Source organism: Cuculus canorus, chromosome 4 (assembly GCF_017976375.1).
Source record: "Cuculus canorus isolate bCucCan1 chromosome 4, bCucCan1.pri, whole genome shotgun sequence".
NCBI classification, from domain to species: Eukaryota; Metazoa; Chordata; class Aves; order Cuculiformes; family Cuculidae; genus Cuculus; species Cuculus canorus.
Genome location: NC_071404.1, coordinates 43,016,624 through 43,042,720, shown reverse-complemented (window position 1 = coordinate 43,042,720; position 26,097 = coordinate 43,016,624). Strand labels below are relative to the sequence as shown.

General features: G+C 40.3%; 1 protein-coding gene across 1 annotated transcript; it reads right to left on the bottom strand.

Moving 5' to 3' along the window:
• Positions 1-2,752: 2,752 nt before the first annotated feature.
• On the bottom strand, positions 2,753-23,710 carry NAF1 (nuclear assembly factor 1 ribonucleoprotein). The gene is made up of 8 exons (XM_009565165.2): positions 23,367-23,710; positions 20,931-21,069; positions 19,085-19,178; positions 14,357-14,439; positions 13,186-13,346; positions 10,852-10,903; positions 6,141-6,246; positions 2,753-3,559 (listed from the first exon to the last, which is right to left on the bottom strand). The coding sequence occupies exons 1-8, from the start codon at positions 23,657-23,659 to the stop codon at positions 3,144-3,146; spliced, it is 1,344 nt and encodes a 447-aa protein (XP_009563460.2). The 5' UTR covers positions 23,660-23,710; the 3' UTR covers positions 2,753-3,143.
• Between the last annotated feature and the right edge of the window lie 2,387 nt (positions 23,711-26,097).

Sequence of the window (26,097 nt, the reverse complement as noted above, 5' to 3'; positions counted from 1 at the left end):
GTAGTCCATTAAATGTATAAATACCCCATTCTACACAGAATAGCTACTTGCCACTAGAATCTATTTAAAAGCCTGTAACATAGGGGAAAAAAAAAGTACATTTAAAACAAATTAATCATATCCACCTGCTTATTCACAAATTGCTGTTACAGCTAAACCAAGTAAAAAGAAAGCTCCAGGTGAGTCAAGGGAAGCTCAGATAATAAAAACTTGCTAAACCTAAGCCATGAGGCTGCACTTTTACTCATGCCTGTGACCTATAGCTAGCAACAGCTGCTGCAATATCTCAGATAGCCAGAAATTCACCCCCTTCTCCTTTCCCTAAAATGTAAGCATTTGTAACAGACTAGAATTGGACAGACTAGGATACTTTTGATCTGAAACAGTTTGCTGCCACTCTACAGTACGCGTTTTCCACAAAATTTGAGATCTATAAAGCTTTCTCAGTTGCATATCTATGAAGTAACAGTTTTAGATTAAAGAATAGAATTATTTTTTAAATTTATTGCAGGAAACTTCAGGAAGGATTTGGGGGGGGACAGGTGGGGTGTGTTTATCCGTGCAGTAATCCAGAGGCCGATGAGGCCACTCTCAGTGCAAAAATCAAAAGCAATATTTATTCTGGCTCCGGCAAACATAAACAGACCAAAATAATCCCGTGCACAGCTAAGATATGGGGATGCAGCATCCCAAAGTTTCAGAAACAAATCCCAACCTCTTTAGATCACAATCTGATCCCTGAACGCAGCCAAGGTCACTCGGATCTGATCTAACACACATACCATAAGGTAATGGGAGAGAGTCAGAGAGAGAGTCAGAGAGAGAGAGAGAGAGAGAGAGAGAGAGAGAGAGAAGAAAAAAGGAAAGAAATCACCACATCGATGGGCAGTGGCAGTTCCTCGGGAACACGTCGTCACTGCAGCAGCTTCTTCCAGACTGCGTGGTCCAGGCTGGTCTGATCAAAGTGATGGTCAGGAGAGAGAAAGTGCGCGTGAGTGAGAGCCCCTCACATGGTTCCTTGTGAGTTCTTTTGGAAGGCCCATCCAACTCCCATCAGCATGTGTTGGGATGCTCTTGACGTGTCTTTTGGGAGGATCCAGCCTGCACAGTCCGGCGGGTGGAGGATAGGGGCACCCGCTACTGCATCACCTCCCCCTGTAGCAGCCAGCTCAGGACCCTGAGCTCGGCCTGGCAAGGGAGAGCAGTGCTTACTCCTGCACCTCCCCTCCACTGAACCCGGTGCCACAGATGAGGCCCTCTGTGATATCCCACGCCCCGTCCTTGGGGACGGCTGCTGCTGCACCACCTCCACTCTTCATTGCTGGCGTCACAAAACAAGCACAGCAATAGGCAGCCTTCAGACAAAATGTTTAAGGCAAAGAAAGAAGCAAAGTCGGGCTTTACATTTCACTCCATGACTTAAACATTTGTCACAGAACTCAAATCCAAAACTCAGGTCCATGCTGTCTCTGGTGGTGACACTTATAAGAAGGGGAGAGGATGAGGAGAATAAAGACAAGGAACAGAGAAGGAAGGGGTAGTCACGCCCAGGATCCACAAGCTATCAACCTGCCCAGTTGAAACACATCGGGTATTTCCCAGCTCCATAAGCTGCCAACTCACACTCAGGCCTCTTTCAACTTGCCCAGTCAAAAGACAACAGGAGTTCAGGATCAGGATACGCTGGACAGAGGAAGAAGGATTAAAAAAGAACCCCAAACACACAAATGGGCAGCCTTCAGACAAAATGTTTAAGGCAAAGGAAGACGTAAAGTCACGCTTTACAGCATTAAATTTTCTAAATTACAGTAAAAGTCTAAGTAACACCTGGAGAGCTTAATTAGCCTCTAAATCCATATCCCAATTAATGAGGCCAATATGAGTTTCAGAATAGAAATACATACTACACATTTCTATCAGCTTTGCTCAATGGTTCAGTGATTTTATCATTGATTAATCATTTAAAAATCATTATAACCAGTAATGATCTTTCAGTGCCAAAATCATCTTTAAGATGTCTCTGTCAAACAACTTTTTTTCTTTATAAATATTCATGCAACTCAAAGGTTTCTATTCTCATTAGTCAGAACCACTTCCATGGAAAGTAAGGATGTGCAATTGCAGGACTGACACTTGAGACAGGTTGAGGTTGGTTTAGGCTGTCTTTGGTTGACAATTCCACCTCCCTCATAAAAAGAGGCTGGTAATGTGGATGAGTCTCATGATTTTGGAATAGACAGTTTTGACAGCAATCAGCAATTTGGATACAAATTTAAACAATGGAATTTTGATACAGCATACTTTCTCTCCCCAGTCAGTCTCCGGTCTTCTCCCCAGACAGGCTGAATACTTACTGTAGGTGTCTATGGGCATCTCTGCACTAGGGAAAAGAAAAGCTATAAGTTATGCTCGTTTCTTAACTGTCCCATACCATGCAGTTTTACAGCCTAAACTAATTGCAAAACATTGAATTGATAAGTTATGGTCTATAACTATTGTAGGACAATAAATCTGACACAGCAATTCAGCTGCTGGTCCAGATTCTGATCTGGCTGCTGCAGCTTTAAAAAAGCCTACCCAGCTCCAGTCTTTTAGTTAATATGAAATTAATGAAATATTAGGAGTTGTATAACAGGAGTAACTGTTTAATCAGGTTTTTTTTTTAAAGTTTAGGTGTCAGATTTTTAGTTTCCATGCAAGTAAATTTCAAAATTAGCAGAAATTGAGAAAAATTGTTTAAGCATAGCAATATACAACTACCCTAAAAATATTAAAATACCATCTATGCGACATGTCCTTGCTTCTATTAGTAGCTACTTAAATTCTTAAGTTTATTACAAAATAGATTTCTACGACAACGTATCAGTTTCCAAAAAGTTTATTTATCATCCCAAACTAGTAGAGATTATAAAAATAAACCATTACTTAATATTCAGTTATTTTTATCATACAGTTTTCTTTTTTTGAAACAGGTAACATATATAGAAATAAGTTTTCTATGGATATCCCACAAACCACCAAATTCTGCATTTGTTCTGTTGTTGCAGAAATATGAAGCATCTTCAAAATAAGGCAATTCAGTCCTGGCAGCCTGTTCTTCCTCATTTTAAATGGCAGTCCTCTGTACACACATTTATGGCAACTCAGTAAGGCCGGAAGTGAGAAGGATGGCTATCTGGAGGAGGTGGAAGAGGTGGTGGCGGTGGCAAAAAAGGGTATGATGAGTTGTACATGTTCGGGCCTGTCCAAATCATATTCAGATTTGAAGGTGGAAGGTGGAATTGATGCATCTCATGAACAGAACCAAAAACTGGAGGAGGAAAGGGATACTGTTGCATCATTGGATTTTCTTTTCTATGAGATTGTGGAAACCCTGGAGATTCCTGATGTATTCTGTTTTCTGAGGAATATAGCTGTGGTGGTCTTACTTGTGGTCTCAAAAAACCTGGAGAGCCCGATTGAGGAGGAAATGGATCTCTAGAGAATCCTCTGCCACGGTATCCCCTTGAGTAAGTTGAAGCAGGCTGTTGTATTGGCTGATGAAGTCCTTTATTCTCACCTTAAAAAATACAAAAGAATAAAAAAAACACAGTTTTAATATTATTTTGGAACGATTAAGTTTAGTCCTCTCAAATCTTTCAAGCTGAAGTCAAGGAAGTTTGAAAAGTAAGCTTACAAACAAATACTGGTAAATAACACATAAACAACAAAACATAACACCAGCAAGTCTACTGTTCAGTAACTCTTCTTGATTTATTAGACTAATATAGCAAGAACGATCCCGAGAGTCACAAATTCAGTCATTAAAAAGAAATTCCACTTTCTTCCCCTTCAGGCATTCTTATTTTTATTGACGAATTGCAGAAACACTCAAACTGTGACTATTTCAGAAGCTTAGGTTTAAAACAACATTTAAAAGAGACACATTTTAAAACTGAAGATAATCAACACTGCCTTACACTGAAGATTTCAGACCTGAGTTATTACAGCACAGACAGGACACAAGAAATCATTCAAACTCAAATTGATAAAAGTAACTTACTTTATCAGGAAAAAAAGGCAGCCTGTACCTTTAGCCAACCAGCTTTCAGCATTCATCTTTCCCAGATTAATCTTGCCTGTACAGGTCACTATAAACCTATGTTTATGGTTCATAACAAATGTACTGCCAGTTTATACGAATACCTTAGGAACATTAATGGGCTAAGTGATATAAATCTGAGAGCATCAGAATATTAAAAACCAAACTGCTAAGGTATTAAAAAGGCTGTAGAATTTAAACCAAAACATGGTCTTTAAATCATTTTAGGACTAGAAGTATTTTTTTAGGGACACAACACTGCATAAAATCACTGAATTTTAAGAGTCTATGTGGATGTAATCCTTGGCACTAGACTACATAAAAATCTTTTCACCTTTGAAAAGTTAAGTCTGCAAAGGTAGTTGGATGCCAAAATTCCTACTCATTTTCACGGGGGATTCAGACTTAGACTCCTTTGGTGCATGCAGTGGTCTCAGAAACACTGAAGTGAAAATACACATGTGAATTCTTTTGTTCTTTCTTCTCCTGTCAAAGACTAACAATGAGCCAATTTTAACCAAGCAAAACTTCATCTGAGATTGAATTTGTGCCTCAATTTGCCAGATATGCTTGTTGAATTCCACAGTGAACCTAAATTGCACACAATGTCAATCTATACCACGTTATTTACAAAGAAACATATTAAACCATAAGCTATAATGCCTTGACAGATTGAGACGGTTCCTCCCGTTATGTTCGCAGTTATGGAACATAGTTCAGTAACAGACTCTGCAAGCCCTAGGCAAAAGCAAATCTCCAACAAACTGGCAGAATAAGGATATGGTGGAAAACACGCCATATGCTAGATAAGCAGAAACCAGGACAGAAAATAACTATAAGCAATAAATGGAAAATATGGCACAATTCAGATACTTCCCTTAAGGGAGAACTGTCAAAACCGTAGCACAAAAGCCAGTCCAAGAAGATCACAGCTTTAAAGAGTACAAGGGGGTGGATGTACAGTACATAGTCTAAAATGCTTAAAAGGAAAGTTACTGACTTCCCAGATAAAAGTTAAGCACTTCCCAAATCAGAGGGGCACAAGGTCCAGCAGCTTCACAAACCAATAGAAGCAAACCCATGGAAGGAGCCAGTGCAAGAAAAAAAACCTTTAGGGAGGTTGGGTTGGGTAGCATGCTGCAGACAGTTGAAGCAACCTGATGTGTAAGGAGACAAAGAGGAAAATGGGAGGAGATGAGAGTTAGTAGTATTTAGAAGAGAGTGGTCCAAAAAGCATGTAACAGAAGCAGACCAGTGAGAACAGAAAAAAAGTGATGCGATTTAAATAATCCAACCAAAATGGCAACTAAAAAGCCAAAAGCTGTGTCAGTAGAGAGGCACGAAAGAAAACAGGAAAATTTGGTTACTCCAAACAGCGTACAGCTACAAGCATATACCTGGAACAGATCTGTAAGCAGCAGGAAAAAGAAAGGTGAAGACGACTATGTATATTACAAAAAAAAAAAAAATACCTAATTTATTAAACTACTATAGGTTTGTTTACCTGAATGTCTTAGGTAAATAGAGAGGTGGGCTCTGTGGTCTACACAAGTAACAGTTTTTTTGAAGGAGTATTTATAATATGCCATGGGTGAGGAAGAGCTTTCTTTTCAGACAGAGGAATGAGTTCCCCATTTAAGACTTGTGTCTTCTCCCCGACTGTCAATAAAATGGGTTTCCAAAAATTGCACATGGCCTTCCTCTATCTTGAGCCCAAATAACCCCTGCAGAAAGCAAGCTCTGAAGTCCAAAAGGTGGCATCTGTTCCACATCCTCACTGTCCATCAGCTGACACTGTCAAAAGAGCCTCTGGGTCTCCTGACAACTGTCCTGCTCCTATAGCAGATCCCTTACAACAATTAAAGAAAAAAAAACTCCATTCTCCTTTAAAAAAAAAAAAAAGAAAGAAAGAATGTAGCCAGAAATTTACAAATCTAACTTTGAAAAGCACTGAAATACTTATTAACCTGTATAAAAGCTCAATCATTAAGATAGATATCACTGTGTACTGCAAATTCAGTTTAACACATAAAAGCAAAATCCCATTGCATTCACTCACTTGATGCATTTGTTTCTGATTTGAGTTTCTTCCTTCCTTGACTTTGAGGCTTCCTTTTCTTCTGTTTTGCCTCTCTCTCTTTTTCATCATCGCTGAAATCCAAGGCCTGGTTAAAAGAGGGAAAAAAAAAAAAAGGAGGAACAAAGTCATATAAAGACTGCACAGATAACTGTAGTTATCATTATTTCTAAATCATTATTTAGAAAAACATCCATCCTACAGTCAGTTTAGAAGAATATTAAAGCTGCACTTTCCTATTTTGCATTCAAAGAGCCACCATGTGTCCATCAGCTGGCTTTTCAACACAATCCAAAGCTTAACTCCACAAATTTCTTGTAACTCAAGTAATACTCGGTTACTCCTTCCAATTTTCCTGAAACAAGCAACACTGAAGTGCTGAACACAAATTTTTGATCGTTTAGAAACGAGCAAGAAAAAAATCTGGAATCTCTGAGGAAGCTTGCTAGTCAATGCCAAGAAAAAGCTTTCAAAGGACAAACCACAGACTAAGTGAATTAATATAAGGACTTTTAAAATAAGTTTAATTTAATTTGACAACCAATACCTAACTCGGCACAGGTAAACTACATAAGACAAATATATGTAGTCTAAAATCACAGAATCACAAGGTTGGAAAGGACCCATTGGATCATCGAGTCCAACCATTCCTAACACTCCCTAAACCATATCCCTAAGCACTTCATCCACTAAATTGGAATTTTCTGTACTATACTAAATAACACTGGTTTTGTTAGACTTGCAACAGCAATAATTCCAAAGGAATTTTCAACTTTGGAGAATGTTGACATTTACAACAGATTCAATGACACTGCAGTATTTTGTTCCTGTTACATAAGGTTTTGCTACCTTTTGAATCTTACATTTAGAATGAGGAAAAGTTATTAGTGACAGAAATCTGTCAGCATAATTAGTTTCCTGAAAAAGAACTCAGTTATGAGACTTAAAAGGGTGGGGTTTGTTCCCACCACCACCACTCTTACCCTTCCCAATTCTGAAAGGAACAGGTTTGCTGCCTACTGACGTATCTCTTTAGTATATACAAAGCACGAGTCCCAAAAACACTATCAAAAATGTATTTTAAAAGCCATGTAAAAGTTAATTCCGAATATAACTATTTCCTCTTCTACATAACTGAATTACATTCTTACTCAAAAAAAGCCACAAGGAATACAAACAAGGTGATATAAATATGAAGTAAAAATCTTTCACCGACTCCGGCTTTTTCTAAGGACTTCAATATGCCATCCTCCAGCAGAGCAAAAATAATAAACAGGTACATTCTGTTGCTATCCAATTTCCATGTAACAGTCCATAAAAGCTGCCTCACAGAGAAATCAGTTACCTGCTCTTGCCAGCCATACAGCATACAGATCATTTTTTGTCATCCTATGACCCCACAGACAAGGCCAAGAGACACTGGACCACTGAATCTATAGTTAAGCTGAGCTAACTACAAGCCTGTCAGAAAAGGAACATGTATCATATACCCTAAAAGGCATTAAAACTTTATCATGGGAGCTTTACCAGAAAAGTTATACAGAATCAGCTGCCAGCTGAGGACTTTAAAAAAGAGACAATTTCAAGCATCAGTAGCATTACATTTTATCTGCACCCTTCTCAACAGCTTTTACCTTCACAGCAAAAGCTACTTTTTATCAGTTCATCAGCTGTCACAGTTTGAATATCTTAGTGTAAACTTTAACTGCTAGAACTATCCAAAGATTATTCTAGTTAAGGATTAAAAGATGTCAGATGTTTTCCCCAAAATAAAGCATGCAGACATATCACAGAGTCAAAACAGCCATGGAAAGAAAGGTATCATAGAAAGCAATTAAGTTTGTCCACCTCTACCATCACCCATTTCATTCAATCTTTCTTCTTTCCTATAGGGCAGTACAGTGTACATGAAGTTCCCTCTGTACTCTTAGATTCTAACGTGAAGGCAACTGTCATATTTAAAATCAAGACGAAAACATGAAGAAAGCACCAGCTTTGGTAAAAGCAATGAATATATCTGCAGAACACTTGACTGCTTGACTGTATTTATCTATATTTAAGTTACTTAGATTCCTACTAATTCAAATTACACATTTACAAGCTTATCTCCTGAATAGCTTTAAAAATATGACTAAGAAAAAAGAAAGAGCTCACTATTAGCCAATGATCTTATTTTGTGTCATCATCCCTAGAAAACTGTTTGATGAAAGAAAGCTAAGTCTAGCCAAAAGTTTCTGAGTACTTTCTAATACAGAGTCTTTCAAAGCTCTACTGTTCATCTATCTACAGTCCAATGCAATGAAACACTTGATGACTCTGTGAGATGTCTCCCTGAGAAAGGAAGGCAATTTACAGTTAGAACTGACAGACAAGCAACCTGCAAGAGAAGTTAACACTGCCCTATTTGTAGGACAAAAATAAGGTATTTCAATATGCATCATCCTCACCATAATGGAAAAATCTATACTCTGGGTTGACAGGCTGATGTATCAATACAGGACTCATCTTCAAGCATAGGAAAGGCTGTGTCACAACATCTCTCCTTCAAGTCAGAACAACTGTCCTGGGATAATGACTCCAAATGTGAAAATCGATATTGCTACTCACATGATCCTTCTGGACAAGTTGTCCAGCTGTGGGATGAGCAAGTTCACGGTGTGCTGGGTAAAGAACTGGCTGAAAGGCTCATAGTTGATGAGACTACATTTGACTGCCAACTGGCCACCAACAGCGATCCTCAGGCAACAATTCTAGGATCAGTTCTGTTAAATGTACTTAGAAAGATCTGTACCCATGAGCTGAATGCACCAATAGCATGTTGCAGATGATATCAAACTAGGAGGTGCCATTGACTCTCTTGAGGGAAAAGAGGCCTTGCAGAGGGATCTAGATATACTGGACTACAGGGCTATTTCAGTGGGATGAAATGCAGGTTTCTGCATGTAGGACAGAGTAAACTGGGCACAAGCATAAACTGGGAGAGGAGCAGATGAAGAGCAGCCCTGCAGAATGGAATCTGTGGGTGCTGGTTGACAGCAGGCTCAATAGGAGTCAGCACTGCCCAAGCAGCCAAGAGGGCAAACAACATCCTGGGGTGTATCAAACACAGTATAATCAAAAGAGGTGACCAAACTCGAGCATTGGGTGCAGTTCTGGGTCCCTCAATGTCAGAAGGATGCAAAAGTCTTTGAATGCATTCAGAGGAGGGAAACAAAGCTGGTAACAGGGCTGGAAGGCATGTCCTATGAGGAGAGGCTAAGGACTTTGGGCTCATCTAGTTTAGACAAAAGGAGGCTGAGGCGTGACCACAGTGGTCTCTTACAGCTTCCCGAGGAGGGAAAGCAGAAGAGCTGCCAATCTCTTCTCCCTGGTATCCAGTAACAGAACACACGGCAATGGTTCAGAGCTGCACCACGGAGATTCAGACTAAACATTAGGAAATATTTCTTTACAGAATGGGTGGTCAAACACTGAACAGGATTCCTAGAGAGGTGGTTAATACCCCCAAGCCTATCAGTGTTTGTTAGGCATTTGGACAATGACCTTAACAACATGCTTTAACTTCTGGTCAGCCTTGATTCGGCCAGGCAGTTGGACTACATGATGGCTGTCCCTTCCAACTGAAATACTGTGTTCTAGTCTAAAAATTGGTTAAAACAGACAAAACCCACCCCAACTTCCCCCCAAAAAAGCACCTTTCCTACTTAATTACAGAGTAATAAGCACATACTATGCAGCTTAGAACTACGCCAACTATGCAAGTTTTGGAAGATTCAAAACAAGCAGACAGAGAGATCTCTTCAGAATACTACGGTAGACAGAAAGCTCCTAGAAATTGCAGCTATCTTGGATAGGAGGCTTAAAGCAGATACTGCAAGGAAAAGTGACTCAAATATTGAGCTAGAAAACAAATTTCATGAAAATACCTCAATAAAAACAGCCTTGCAATTCTTACTAAAAAGAAGAGTTATGAAAAGTATAGCTAGAGTGGAGCAAAAGAGCACAGGACAGGAGCCTGGATGCCAATGAAGAAATCTTTAAAGACCCTACAGTAAGCGATGCCAATAGTCTTGAGGAACTCTCACTTCTACACAATCCAGTATGACTGCCTCTGTATAGAAGAAGCTCATCTCCCATGAAACTAGTGTTTTGTAACAGCAAACAGTAGGAAAATCTTACTAAGAAACCAAAGACTGCAAAAGAGGTGTTATCAAGTTAATCTAACAGAGCAGACAGCTTAAATCTCCAAGGAGGATAGTTTGTAGAGTACTAGGCGGCCTTTAAAAACAAAAAATTGCTCGTGGCAAGATAAAAGACAAAGCTGCAGTGGAAGAAAAGTAAGGACAAAAATTCTGTAGCAGAAGCAAAACTATGAGGCAAGATAAAAGCACTGTTACTCCAAGTGTAACAATCAGGTTGCCAAACATGTTCTTGAAGGACTACAGAAACTGAAGGTAAAGATATACATTTTCCCAATTGCAAAAAGCAAGTAGAAAAAAGACAATTAGTATTCTCAACACTGACTGTAAAGACTCTCCAAGAAAAGCATGACTTTCTATTCAGTGAAGAGGTACATCAACCTCTTGTCTGCAATTAGAAAAAAAAAAAATCTTGCCGTTACTCTGCACAGAATTTTTTCTACATCTATCTTGTGTAATCACAAACAGTAAAGGAAAAAAAAACTTGTAGTTACTTCAGGTGGTGGTTCTTGGTCATTCTTCCAAGATGCATCTGAACCTTTTTCCCTAGAAGGAAAAAAAAAAAAAAAAACAAACCCAAAACAAATTACACAATCAATATGGCCTAAGGAGGCTATGAAACATTTCTTGTTAGAATGTAGCAGCAACACATTCCAGATCAGAAATAATTTGCAAGAACTGTGCAAGAGTAACACTGTCTTCAAGGTCCCCTACTCCAGGAGCCGCCTGTTTTAAAGGAGGCTTTCTTTTTCCTAATGTTGTTGCTAAGTTAAGTGTCAACTTAGAATTTCACTACATATGTCACTTGAAAAATCTTTCTACTCAGCTGCAGAAAACTCTAGCTATGCAATAATGAAAAGTAATATTTTTTTTTTATGATGAAGAATCAACTTCTTTATTTCTTCCTCTCATCTTGTCATTTTGGAGCGATATATGCCTGCCAGAAATACCAGAGCACTCAAAAAATCTCCAAGATCCGTGGTCATTCGGCCATATGTACTACTACTGATTGCAAAATTTAAACTCTGTATGTAGGGTTCTTCAGGCTGCGTATCTCACTCTCCCAAGGCAGCCCTCCCCATTTCAGCAAAACATTTCCTGCTCCAAGATACCAAATAATGTTATGCAAAGAACAAGATAGTAGTACTTTGATTTCCAAATTCAGACACCGTAAAATCTGGGAGTCTAACAAAAGGTGACTCAGAAAAATCATGAAAATACATGAGCGTCTTTAGAATTACTTTGTGTTTCAGGCAATACAACAAATTTATTTTTAGCAACAAATTATTTTGCATTCAATAAGTTTTTCACTACATTTCCATTTATTTTTTTATAAATTGTAAAGCTTATTCATAAAACTGCAACTTTGTACAATGTAAGCAGATTGCAAGCCAGATTTCAGAAGAAGCTGCTAACTTAAGGTTTCTTTCAGATCTTAATCCTGATTGCTTTCATTTTCACAGTACCACTGAAATTTTGAGTTAGCAGCTCTAAAACTTTAAGCCTATAATACTCCATAAACTGGTCTGTACACAGTCAAACTAACAAAAAGCAGAAAATAAAAATGAGGTGTTCACACTGCTCATCTTAATGCAGGGCATGAAACAATGTCTGCTATGCAGCTGCACTGATAAGTCATGGAAGCCTGGAACATCTTACCTAGCATTCAGTCCTGTACCATACGTGAGTACGGTACTATCAAAAAACATATAGTTCCCAAAACTACTTGTAAAACATGTAGTGAACTAAAACGTGAGTCTCATCTCAGATGCTGAGTACAGTACACAGTTATTGATGCAGTAAGCAAATGATTATAGTCTGTGCAGTTATTGTGCTAAGCAACAAAGTTTAATTGCACAAATGAAAGACCAGCTGGCATCAAAATGCTGCAGAAAAACAAACAAGCAGCAGAGTGAGAAAGTGATCTATTTTGGTCTTCACTGAAAGGAAAAAAAATATGCTTGTTGCTTCCACAGAAACAGGAAAGGAAGGAAAAAAAAAAAAGAAAGAAAAGACTCCTGTAGGCCTGGCTGCATGCATGACTACAGAAAAAAATCACTGAGGATGAATACTGGCAGAGTTGCAATTAACGCAAAAACCAATATTACTGGCTTTAGTCAAAAAATGTGCAAGTCAGAGGAGAGTTAATCCTAATAAACAGAGACTAAGTCATTTGTATGACAAAGGACTTCTTAAATCTATAGTTGTTTCAGACAATAATTACTCAATGGCTAGCAGTCATTTATTACGCTCTATTTCTTATTCTGTATCTTTGAGTACACTTCCTTTTAAATGGCCACGAGTCCTATTCACACATGCCACTTCCGTCAGGCAGAGTGGGATACACAAATACTACTGAGAAATTTCTGAACATCATGCTATTATCACCACTCAAATCCCTACCCTCTCCCAAATTTACAGCAGGTAATTTTCATACCGAATTGTTAATTCTCCAACTGCACAATAGATTTATTTATGATCAAATTTCAGTTCTGGTCTTTTAATATGAACTAAAAATAGTAAATAAATACAAACTTGTTCGAATTCAAACAAGTTTATCCAAAGTTATGAAACCAGAGAAGAATCTGCAGCACAACAAAATCCAGAAAGTTCAGCTTGCAAAACCCATGCATGGATTATCTGTGTGAGAGGGTGTGGGGGCAAAGAAGTATCAATGAATTATTTTCTGGTTATATTCTAGGCAACATACCAACATGAAAAAAAGACAGCTTAGTATATTAAACTTCACAAGAAGCTACTAAACTTTAAACCAGGATTTTCAGCAATGTTAAAGAACACATTCTAACCAGATCAGAAGTCAGACTTACTGTTTTAGTTTCTCTGCAAATATATACTGGGTGAAGTCCTCTACTGACGGAGCAAAATACATGCTATCATGCACATTAATACCTTTTGCTTTGATATGCTCAGAGTTGTTAAATCTTAACACATAGAAGGGATGTAAAACAGGACCAAATATCTCAAATATCTGAAAAAAACAAAATTAAAATGTTTAAATAAATTACCAAGAGTAGATATCCAATTTTGTTGTAGACAATTGTTAAGCTTTAAGATGTTTTGTATTTAAGAAGTTTGATACATTTTCAAAATACAGTATGAAGTAAACTACTTTCATGTTTTAGCTTTATTACCACATTTTGTTTGACTGTGTATTTCCCAGCTACTGTTTAAGTCATAAAGGGGAAAAATAAGCTCTCACATGTTGGTCTTGTCTTTACCCACCCAACTGTACTGCTTTCATCTGTCCACTTCCTCTACTTCCATATAATCTTCCCTTCTGTCAAATCCCTGTTCTTCTGTCTCCATTATGCTTTCCGATGTCTTACACTTGGAATAATCTCCAGATTGTTTATTCCTCAAAGTTCATCTTTACAAGATACTCAGTGGAGAGCAGAGAATTCTGAGACTACACAGAACAGCTGCAATTTCAGGTTGTGGGTTTTATTTTTTTTCACACATATCTAGCATTCAAAGGTATTAGAATTTTAACTGTTCTAGATGATGGGTTTCCTTCCCCATAAAACATACAGTATTTAATGCAATGCCTTTCTCTGTAAACATTCTTCATTATATTTGCATAAAGCACACACTGGCCTTAAACTGGAACAGCAGATTGCAGGTAAACATTCCCCAATTTTTCTGAAACTTGACTCTAAATTTCTCCAATATTTGTCTCAATGCCTGGCAAGAAAAGAGTACAGCCTCTTATAAAAGACATCATAAATCTTCTGAAAGCAACATCTCTCTCTCCACAAGGACTTTCATAAAATAGCAGCACCTCATACATTGTAATTCTGTAAAGAGGCAATGAATTCTGGGTTCAGAGTTCTTGAGATTAAAAGACAGATTACTACAGCAGAGTTAAAAGCACAAAGAAAAACTACATATCAAAGAAACTTTATCTTTCATTTAGTTGACCTCAACAGTACTTTGAATTTTACATTAGAATAACAGGGTTTTTATACTTTACGCACACACCTTTCCAGCTGCTTGCCGATCTTCTTTAAAAATTATGCTCTCCTCGTTTACTGGAGGCAGGCCTCTCAGTGATTCGATTATTACTAAAAATGGAAAAAAAAGTTAGAATTTTATGTTACAATGGCAGTATGTAGTTCATAACTTAACAAGCCACTCTATTATTTGTCTACTAAAGTTCACAGAGCTTTACCTAAAAATTATTGTGCACACACAAAACTATTTACAATCATACACATCTTCTCTAGTGACATACGAGTGGCAATATTCACACTTGTTTAGAGAATTATCATTCTCTGTGGTAGAAAAAGAAAGGAGACCTGATGATAGGTACAAAAGAGAAGGCTCAGATATGTACGTGTGAGATACCAATGTATTCATTTGGTGTGCTGGTTTTGGCTGGGATAGAGTTAATTTTCTTCCTATAGTTAAAATAATGCTGAATGATGTCTGATTGCTAAACAGTCAGGGACTTTTCAGATTCTTATACTGGTTGGCCTGCCAGTGAGCAGGCTGAGCATGCACAAGAGGCTAAGAGGGGACACAGCTGAGACTGACCTCAACTGACCATAGGGATATTCCATACTATATGACGTCATGCTCAGCACATAAAGTTGGGGGAAGAAGAGAAGAGAGGAGGCATTCTGAATTATGGAGTTTGTCTTCCCTAGTCACTGTTACAAGTAACGGAGACGCGTTCCTGGACAAGGCTGAAAACCTGCCAGACAACAGAAGGTAGCGAATGAACTTGTTTTGCTTGGCTTGCACGTGCAGCTTCTGCTTTACCTATTATCTTAACCCACAAGTTTTCTCACTTTTACCCTTTTGATTTTCTTCCCCATGCTACCGGAGGGGAGTGAGTGAGCAGCTGTATGGTGCTTAGTTGCCAGCTAGGGATGAACTACAATACTCAGGATGTTTCTTAATTATGGGCATAGCAGCAACAATCTGATCTTTTGAGTGCAGATATATTCTGCTTTCTTAGTATTCCAAAGGAAATTCTCCTGAGAAAGAAGAATGATGATGGCTATTCATGATACCTTTGCCTAGTAAGCCATAAGAATCAGACTAAACACAAGATATCTGGCAATCCAGTCACAGTAGCAACTGGTGATTCATTTACACGTGCAGATACACAGTTTGAAATACATTTCTGCAATTTAATGTCTTCTACTACATCTGGACCTAATCCATGTTTAATAATGGTATGAATGGTTAGAGCAAGTCATTCTAGTAGCTCAAAATTTGGATTCTAACACCTAGCAGACCTAAGCACCTATAAATGGACATGGAAGCATGTTCTTCTTCCATTCGGTACATAATTTGATATACAGGCTTATTCACTTTTAGGTTTGCCAGATGCAGAGACAGAAAGAGCTAAAATCCCTACACTATTCCACCCTCTTCTACGGTAGGAATTAGCATTCATTGCTTAAGTCTACAGAAATACCGGATCTTCCATTACATCCAGCAGGAATTATGCTAAATTGTCAATACAGAGATCTAGCAGCATTACACTCAAAAATTCTGATTCTGAAGGTAATCTTTTCTAAAACAACAGAACATTCAATTAGGCATTCTCAATGCTTCTCCATCAGCAAATAAAGTCACTCAAGCACTTAGTGTCACTCAGACTCCAACAAAAACTAACAAGATAATCAATTCTAAACTTACATAACAGGACTTGAAGCAACAAACATTTCATCAAGTTAGAACTCCAGCTTTGCTACTATTTCAATCTACAAACACCTTGAGCCATACCAAGCAAGCCTCTGACAACGATACAGGCTAAACAGTTCACTGAATTTCAAGAGAAGTAGGGAAATTAGTATATTTTGTGTTTACCTATAAGCTGAAATATACAGTGAAAATACCCAATGTGGTGCTTAACACTCAGGAGAAACATACCTCAGCCAAGAAAAACAACTCTCTAGCAAAAAAAACCCAAATCAAAACACAACAAAAAAAACCCACCAAAAACTGTCAAAAATGCTCTTAACTTGAATAATCGCACATAGCCTCTAGTCTTCCAATAGGCTAGAAAACCATTCTGAAAACATAAGCCATGCTAGTCCCATGAAACCCAGAAGAAACATTATCACCTCCAGCCTAATTGACTTACAGCTCCTCCTGCCTCAGTCCACACCAAGTCCTCAGTTTCTACTCTCACAGCAGGTTTCATGCACACCCACACCCCACAAAGCTGTTTACTTTCCAGGTTACAAACCACACAGCAGTTTTTTATTTTATCTTCTCTTTAAGTACCTCGAGGCAAAACTCTGCAAAAGTTCTGTTAACTTCTGTTCACATACGGTATTGTCATCTTGCTTTTAGCTAGCACGAAGCAAGCATGAACCTGCATTGGTGGTTCAGTGGCAGAATTCTTGCCTGCACAAGGGAGGCTCAAGAAGTCTAGGGGACAGCCATGAAGATATATGAGGGTTGAAGCACCTCCCATATGAGGACAGGCTGAGAGAGTTGGGTTTTTTCAACCTAAAGGAAAGCAGCCTCAAGGGAGACCTTATAGCAGCCTTCCAGTACTTAAAGGGGGCCTACAGGAAAGCTGTGGAAGGGCTCTTTGTCAGGGAATACAGTAATAGGACAAGGGCTAAAGGTTTTAAGCACGAAGAGTAGAGATTTAGATTAGATATTAAGAAGAAATGTTTTACTGTGAAGGTGGTGAGGCTCTGGAACAGGCTGTCCAGAGAAGTCATGTATGCCCCGTCCCTGGAGGCGTTCAAGGCCAGGCTGGGTGAGGCTTTGAGCAACCTAATCAAGTGGAAGGAGGGAGGCGGGGAAGGTGGAACTGGATGACCTCTAAGATCCCTTCCAACCCAAACCATTCCATGATGGTACAATATGATGCTATACCATTCCATCCTTAAATTCCACCTCATAGTATGAGCTTACAGGTATCACACACTGCAGATGAACGAACTTAGAAGCTTGCTACACAGAACAGCTGATATCTGACACGTCAAAGGGACAAACTGTTGAGGATACTGACTGTTGTGACAAAATAATATTTGCAATTTCCAAATGACACCTCAACTTCCCTCCTACTAGATACAAAACTGGTATACATATACATACGTGTCAACGTAGTTAAAAATAAAATAACCCCCCCCTACAGTTAGCTGACAGAGTCCCTAATACAGCCACAAATCAATTGAAATTGAGGCCACTCAGACACCTGTTTCTAGAAGAACTGAAAAGAAAGGAAAACATAGAAAGATCAAGTCATAAAGCAAGGTAGCAAAAGCAGAAAAATAACACATATCTTGGGGTTTTATTCCATCCTCATGGCTTTATTTCATGTACGATTGTAACGTTTGTTTTCTAACTTTCACCAACCAATCTAAATTCAACAATTCATACAAAATAGAATACAAACTCAATTTACCTGTCAGTACACAAGTAGGATTTGAAAGTTATATTCACTAAGGAGGATAACAAACTAATAGAGTTTTCAAAACTGAAGTCGTTAAAAACAGCTTTGTTTAAACACTCACACACTAGATCAAAAATAAGAATAATCGCTAACTGTGATTCAACCATTTCTCTTTTAACTTATTCTCAAACTAATATTTTAGCTGAAAAGAACCTTCTTAAGAGTCCCCATTATTATCAATAAGCAACAAAGGGCAAAGCAAAAGAAGAGGACAATGACCAGATTACCACCCTCCACACTCTCAAGCCTGCTTCCTGCACAAGAATGAAATTAAATTTTAACTCCAAACCAACACCACCATCAAAAATACTGTAAAGGAATTGCTTGTATTACCTGAAGTCTTTTACAGTTAACAAAAGAAAAATAACTTTAACTTCAAAATTGAACTTAATCTCTGATTTTCATAAACAAATTGCTTTCAAAGCAGTTCAAGCAGAATGGAACACTTGAAATGAACTTAAATACAAACATACTACAGACATTTTACTAATACTAGCTTCAGCAAAACTTTGATTTCACACACCAAAACCTGAGGTCCCAGGTAGATTTGAAAAGATCCCTAAATGCATATCACCTGCAGTTAAACTTACATCCACTGCATGTCTCAATCCCATTAAGCTTACCCTCTGGCACCTAGATATCACATTAGTCATGCTGTTCTCTGACTGCTGACACTGCCAGCTTGTATTTGGTCAAGGTGCTGGAAGTAGGATGAATCAAAAAAAAAAAAAAGCAAGTAGGAACATTACACACACACAGCTACACTGGCTAAAGTAGTAAGCCATTTTACTGTCCTCATAGACCATCAAGCAAACACTTTGGAGTGCATTATACCGCATCTGCACTTTCACTTACACACTTCCTGTACTTTCAGAGGTAATTCAAATATAGCATATACAACAGGAAGATTTCTAAAACACTGCGAATGTTCAATATTATTGTTGCCAGAATTAATACAAAGATTATAACAGACAGTGAGAAAAGGTTTTTTAGGAAAAAATAGGACAGTCACACAGAAACACATGCATAACAGTAGTATCTCACATCTTTAGATCCAAGTCTTACATCTTACATTTTACTCTTTAGATGTAAGTTAATTAAAAGGGAATTTAACACAAACATCATTTAGTAGTACAAGTTCTCATTCGGCAAATAGAAAGCTGCAGTACTGAGACTTCAAGGAAACAGCTAAGTACACAGCTAAGGCAGAGGCTGGTTTTTCTTTTGTTAATGCAGAGAAATTATTTTAATTAAAAACAAAGCAAATATATCTTGCCTACCTAGCTGCTCAATGATGCTGGAAACCGTCCCAAAGAGCTTCAGTTCAACATCATCAGGCAGAATTATTGCTAAGTCTTCAACAGGAGGCAGTTCCTGAAAATACCAAGACAATGTCCAGAATACAATCTCGCCACACTCAGACATTCAACCCACTGCTGCTGCTTACATTTGACAATCCAAAAAACCTCCTAGCATTTTGAAAATTTAATAGTAAAAAAAAATCTAGCATGATTTGTCTTTCAGAATAATTCTAAGAACTCATCCTAGGGAAATGTCACTTTTGAAGATACCTTTTCTATCAAGACACTACTCTACATATTTCCATTGCAACTAAAGTAGAAGCCAATTTTATTCAATTGAAGAAAACCAACAACTGACAGGAGTTTTGCTCATTTCTTTGACCTATCAAGTCAGACAAATTAAGGCTCAATGTCACAATAATTAGCTCAGGCCAGTACTTAAAAGGAAGACAATTTTTTGTAAACACTTAGACTTGATGCTAATGAGACAAAAGAGCAGATTGACAAAACATTTTCAGACTAATATGAATTTTATTTAATTGAATGAGATAAAAGGTAAATAACACCTGATAATTACATCTATTTGAGCAAGCGTTTTTGTTCAAAAGTCCAGTGCTGTAAGTAAAATGTTGTCATAGATGTACTTCTAATGCTTCTACTATTAATCATACTTCAAAATGATGTGCATGTAAGCAGGAATTGCTTTGATGTTTTACTCCTTTAGAACGCAAAGTTATGTGTTTCACAATCTTCGATTAATTTCAGGGGATAAAAGAATATCTTAAGAGCTTTTCTTTACTCTGAGTGTGTCTAGAGCAACAGTTTAAGAATTAACAACATACTCCCATCTCCTTTTGTTGCCACTAATAATACACTCCAATGCCTCAGCCTTTCCAGGCTGCCATCTGGCACTTCATTACAAACTTACAGAGCACTGAAGAAAAGGTAAATGTATCCAAATATATCTGCCTTTCAGACATGTTTTCTCTCTCATTTTATTTTTACTACTTATAATCTTCACCAGACTTGGCTCTTATTCCAGAAAGCATTTTTTTATGAAGGGGAGGGATATACAGAATAACAGATAAATATGTACTCTTAATGTAAATTGACATTACAGTGTTACATTATTCTTTTCTCTGTAACTGATATGATGCATAGTTAATCATCCCTTAGCAGATTATTACTATAACTCATTCCTTTAAATTTCTTAGTTCTGAGATAATGAGGAACAATGGCAGCAATACTTAATGAGTATGTTAAGAGAACTAACAACAGAGAGCATCTCAATAAAAAATAATGTTCTGATCTGCAATACATAAAAGTGCTATTACAAAAATTCCAGAATAAAACAAATACAAACCACTTCTATGACCACTTTCATAATTTTGCTTAAGTGAATTGAAGCAATGCAATCTGAACCTCTGGAGGCTTAATATAACATTCAAAATTTTCACTTCAAGCCTAAGTGTATTTGAGGTACATTTGCAAGACATATCAGACCTTCAAGTCTCTCACATAGAGAGAGGATGATGAAAGCTTGCAATGCAAAACCAGAAAATGTACTAAAATGTCCAGAAATCTAATTGTTTTCATTAATTACAACTGCGATTTTATACAAGTATGACCCTAAAATGAGCCATGAGCCTCACTTCAGATTAGTTTTAAATACTGAAAAATAAGACAATTTAAGTTATTAACTGTGCTATATTGGAACTAGTACTAAAACATACAATCACTAGGTATGACATAAAAATATATTAAATTAAAATATTTTAAGTTGGGTTACTATAAAAAGGTGTAAAAGATAACACATTGTACTTACGTCAATAGGCAACTCATCTTTTGTTTTAACAGAGTAAGATTTGTTGTCCTTCTCATTTGGATGGTCATCTTCATCAGACACTGTTGAAGGAGAACACGAAGAGGAGGATGTAGTTGATGAACTATCTGAATCTGTATCACTGAGTAAAACAAATATGAGAGTTAGAATATAGACTTCTATGTTACAGACTAAAAGAGTGGCTGGATTATACATTACTCGTATACCTTATTGGTTTCTTAAATGTATACATTTGTATACAAAATATCATTTTTTTCCTGAACCTAAAACCCACTGGACAAGATCATAAAAATCTAAGACGAGTAGTAGCTTCAGCAGTTCAGAGCAAACACTAAAAATTACAATGGCTCAGTTGGGTTCCCACTCTTCTACTGCTGAATGGTGCAAATGCCATGACAGCAATCACCTCTAAGTTCACTTAGTCCAGTTTCTCCCACTGGCGACTCTGTGCAAAAGTCCAGAACCAGCATAACTCCCTCTGTCAGACATAGGTGACAATCAAGGCCTGAGACCTACACTTCATTGGTTTGCACGTAAAATAAGACATTAGGGTCACAGGTGATCACTTCAGTATATTACTTAGAGAAATACAGCCAAATTAGGACCATAATGTCTACGCGTTATCGGCATATTTTCATTTTATGCACCACTTAAATTCTCAGTACTGAACATCACTTGATGTGACTGAGTATAAAAAAAAAGTCAAAGACAATATACTAAACTACCTTCTACAGCTCACAGTCATGCTTTTTGCACAATACCATCATTAGCATAATGCCAGGTGAAAACTCAATACTTATTCCAAGCACTGTTTCCTCCACTTTGAAGGGAAAAAGAATCCTAACTTTCACAGAAAAAAGGGATTGGTTTCATAATTCATGGCCTGTCTGAATTCCTCTAATATGTATTCACACAATTAGTAATTTAATATTTCTCACTGGCACATGCATAAGCAGTGTTTATTGTTTTAAACCCTTACTATTTCAAGTGAAGAGCACAGTAAGAAAACAGTCTTTATTCACATGAACACGTTCCTTTTCACAAAAAAAAGTCTAAGTTCTTCAAGAGTTGGTAGAAGAAACAACCACAGAGTCATTGATAGATTGCAACTATCTTTTCTTGCCTTATCCAGCCATTAAAAAGGAAGAAAAAAGTTTCAAAAACACACATACAGCTAAGCAAATTGAAGTTATCCAAATTTCATCTGGAATATTCATCTGAACATCAGCACAACAGATTCTGGAAGCAAAGAAAACTACAGGTGAAGCCTCTGCCATAGGTCAGGAATTTCACCATCTATCACTCCATGATGTTCTAGGAAAACCTGGATCAGAGTAAAGTATTTCCAAAGTTAACTCATTATCTGTTAATGAAGCTCAGTAACTTCTTTATAAGAGGAAATCCTTAATTTCAGCCTCCACCAGTTAGAAGGAGCACATACCCGTCTTGTTGCTATGGCCCAAAAAGAAAACACAAAACTCACTGGAACTGACAAGCACGCAGGCTTTCACCAACTAGACCAAACGCCAAAGTGCAGATGCAAGGAGAAGATGAAACCTTTTATAAAAAACATACACGTTGAGAGTGAGCTTTTCCACCAGGATGCCAACATCAGAACATGAGCTGACATCTAGAGCCTCTTTACCCTGAATCCTACATTCACTTTTTTTCAGCAATAACACTGCAGGTGTCTTGTCACCAGTGGTGCAGGAGCACCCTGTGAGGACCATGTCAAACAAGATGTTCAAACGACTGTGGTGGCCCAACCAACTCTGACACTCCATGGGCACCACCATCAAACTCATCTTTTCACTAAATAGAATCATAGAATGGTTTGGGTTGGAAGGGACCTTAAAGATCATGAAGTTCCAACCTCCCTGCCATGGGAAGGGGCATCCCACTAGATCAGTCTGCCCAAGGCCCCATCCAACCTGGCCTTGAACACCTCCAGGGATGGGGCAGCCACAGCTTCCCTGGGCAACCTGTGCCAGTGCCTCACCACTCTCATAGTGAAGAAAGTCTTCCTTACACCAAGCCTAAATCTGCCCCTCTCCAGTTTATACCCACTCCCCCTTATCCTACCACCACAAGCCTCTACGAATAGTCCCTCCCCAGCTTTCTTGCAGCCCCTTCAGGTACTGGAAGGTCGCTATAACGCCTCCTCGGATCCTTCTCTTCTCCAGGCTGAACAACCCCAACTCTTTCAGCCTGTCGAAACCCTACGTCCTTACAGTTACAGTTTTGGGGGCTTAGTAACTCAACAGTAAAGCTCCTAGGAAATATAACAGAAAATGTCATCTTTAATACGAAAGAGAAAGCTACGGAAGCTGAAAAGCGGGGCCGGAGGGAAGGGGGCGGATACGGACCCCGCGGCCGAGGGGTCAGAGCGACCCGCGGGGAGTCCCGGCCCGAACCCACCTGTCCGACTCCGAGGAGACGGCGGGAGGCCCGCTGGGGCTGGCGGGTGCCGGCCAACCCCGCGCTCCCTCGGCCGCGGGCGGCGAAGCCCTGCCCTCCCCACTGCCTTGATGGGGCTCCGCGGAGTCCGGCGCCCGCTCGGGGTCCGGCGCCCGCTCGGGGTCCGGCGCCCGCTCGGGGTCCGGCGCCCGCTCGGGGTCCGGCGCCCGCTCCGGGTCCGGCAGCGGACGGTCGGGACAGGGCTCAAACGCCAGGCTTTCCATCTGCGCCACCACCTCCATTCCCGCGTCCATCCCGACCCCGGACGCACGCGGGCGACAGCCCCACCTCCAGCCGCACGCTACTTCCGGCTGCCTGGGGATGAATGGGCCCGCCGAGAGTTAGTGCGCATGCGCGGGCGCAGAGCACGACCGGGAGGGCGGCGGGGAGGGGCGAGCGGCAGTGGCTGTGGGTGGGGCTGCAGCGGATGCGGGGCGGGGTGAGGCGAGCAGTAGTGGTTGCGGGGAGGTGGATGCAGGGCGGGGTGGATGCGGGGTGCAGTGGCTTCAGGGCGGCAGTGGATGCGGGGTGCAGTGGATGCAGTGTGCAGTGGATGCAGGGTGCCAGTGGATGCAGGGCGGCAGTGGATGCGGGGGGCAGTGGATGCAGTGTGCAGTGGATGCAGGGCGGCAGTGGATGCGGTGTGCAGTGGATGCAGGGTGCATTGGATGCAGGGTGGCAGTGGATGCAGGGTGCAGTGGATGCAGGGCGGCAGTGGATGCGGGGTGCAGTGGATGCAGGGTGCATTGGATGCAGGGTGGCAGTGGATGCAGGGTGCATTGGATGCAGGGTGGCAGTGGATGCAGTGTGCAGTGGATGCAGGGCGGCAGTGGATGCGGGGTGCAGTAGGTGCAGGGTGCATTGGATGCAGGGTGGCAGTGGATGCAGGGTGCAGTGGATGCAGGGCGGCAGTGGATGCAGGGTGCAGTGGATGCGGGGTGCAGTGGATGTGGGATGGGGCGCGGTGGATGCAGTGTGCGGTGGATGCAGTGTGCAGTGGATGCAGGACGGCAGTGGATGCGGGGTGCAGTGGATGCAGTGTGCAGTGGATGCAGGGTGCCAGTGGATGCAGGGCGGCAGTGGATGCGGGGGGCAGTGGATGCAGTGTGCAGTGGATGCAGGGCGGCAGTGGATGCGGTGTGCAGTGGATTCAGGGTGCATTGGATGCAGGGTGGCAGTGGATGCAGGGTGCAGTGGATGCAGGGTGGCAGTGGATGCAGTGTGCAGTGGATGCAGGGCGGCAGTGGATGCAGTGTGCAGTGGATGCAGGGCGGCAGTGGATGCGGGGTGCAGTGGATGCAGGGTGCATTGGATGCAGGGTGGCAGTGGATGCAGGGTGCAGTGGATGCAGGGTGGCAGTGGATGCAGTGTGCAGTGGATGCAGGGCGGCAGTGGATGCGGGGTGCAGTAGATGCAGGGTGCATTGGATGCAGGGTGGCAGTGGATGCAGGGTGCAGTGGATGCAGGGCGGCAGTGGATGCAGGGTGCAGTGGATGCGGGGTGCAGTGGATGTGGGATGGGGCGCGGTGGATGCAGTGTGCGGTGGATGCAGTGTGCCGTGGATGCGGGGCAGCAGTGGATGCGGGTGGCAGTGGATGCGGGGCGAACAGAGCTGTGAAGCCCAGTGCCGCCGAGGGGCAGTGGGGCTGTGCGGGGCAGTATCTGCGTGATTGGTGTGGCACACGAGTCTAGTAAAAACTGATGGAAAGGAGCAGTAGTGGCTTTTGTCATTATTTTTAAACCCTTCTTTACTTGAGGCTTAATGCTCAGTAAATGCTATGGTAAATGCTAAGTAAATTTAAATTGAAGTTTTGTTTTTATGAGGCTTGTCTGAAGGACAAAGCTAGAGGTCATTACTGCTCTTTCTCGCGACCTGTTGATATGAGTTAGTTTGGGTATTTTATACATATGCTGCCAACACACAGAAAGCTTTATGTAAGTAAAACGTAATATCAAGAAATAATAATATCAAATTTCTATGTTAATACCTAACCCTGCTGTAGTAACCTTACAATAATCATAGAATCATAGAGTAGTTTGGATTGGAAGGGACCTTAAAGTTCATCTAGTTCCAGCCTCCCTGCCATGTCCCAGGGATGGGGCCTCCGCAGCTTCCCTGGGCAACCTGTGCCAGTGCCTCACCACTCTCATGGTGAAGAAATTCTTCCTTATGTCTAGTCTAAATATGCCCCTCTTCAGTTTATTCCCATTGACCCACGTTCTGTCACTATGAGCCTTTGTAAAAAGTCCCTCCCCAGCTTTCTTGTAGCTCCCTTCATGCATTGGAAGGTGGCTATAAGGTCTTCTCAGAGCTTTCTCTTCTTCAGGCTGAACAACCGTAACTCTCTCAGCCTGTCCTCGTATGGGAGGTGTTCCAGCCCTCTGATCATCTTTGTAGCCTTCCTCTGGACCCATACCAACAGCTCCATATCCAGAACTGGACACAATACTCCAGATGAGGTCTCACAAGGGAGAAATAGAGGGGCACAATCACCTCCCTCAACCTGCTGGCCACTTTACAAAACCTAACCGCATTCTTAAGATCACCAAACCATTTGCCATAGCACAAATGTCCATTCATATTCTAGGTTCACCATAAATACCACCTGTCCAAGGCCTCACATATTGCTGTGGAGAAGACTATTCATGGTGTTGCCTTTTCTTGTCATCCAAGGATCTGGCTATCCATAAT

Coding starts and splice junctions, on each gene's coding strand:
- NAF1 (XM_009565165.2), bottom strand. CDS start 23,659: ATGGACGCGGGAATGGAGGTGGTGGCGCAGATGGAAAGCCTGGCGTTT. Junction 19,179..20,930: donor AAGATGAGTTGCCTATTGAC/GTAAGTACAATG, acceptor TGGTATTTTCAG/GAACTGCCTCCTGTTGAAGA. Junction 10,904..13,185: donor TTTGCAGAGAAACTAAAACA/GTAAGTCTGACT, acceptor TTTTCCTTCTAG/GGAAAAAGGTTCAGATGCAT.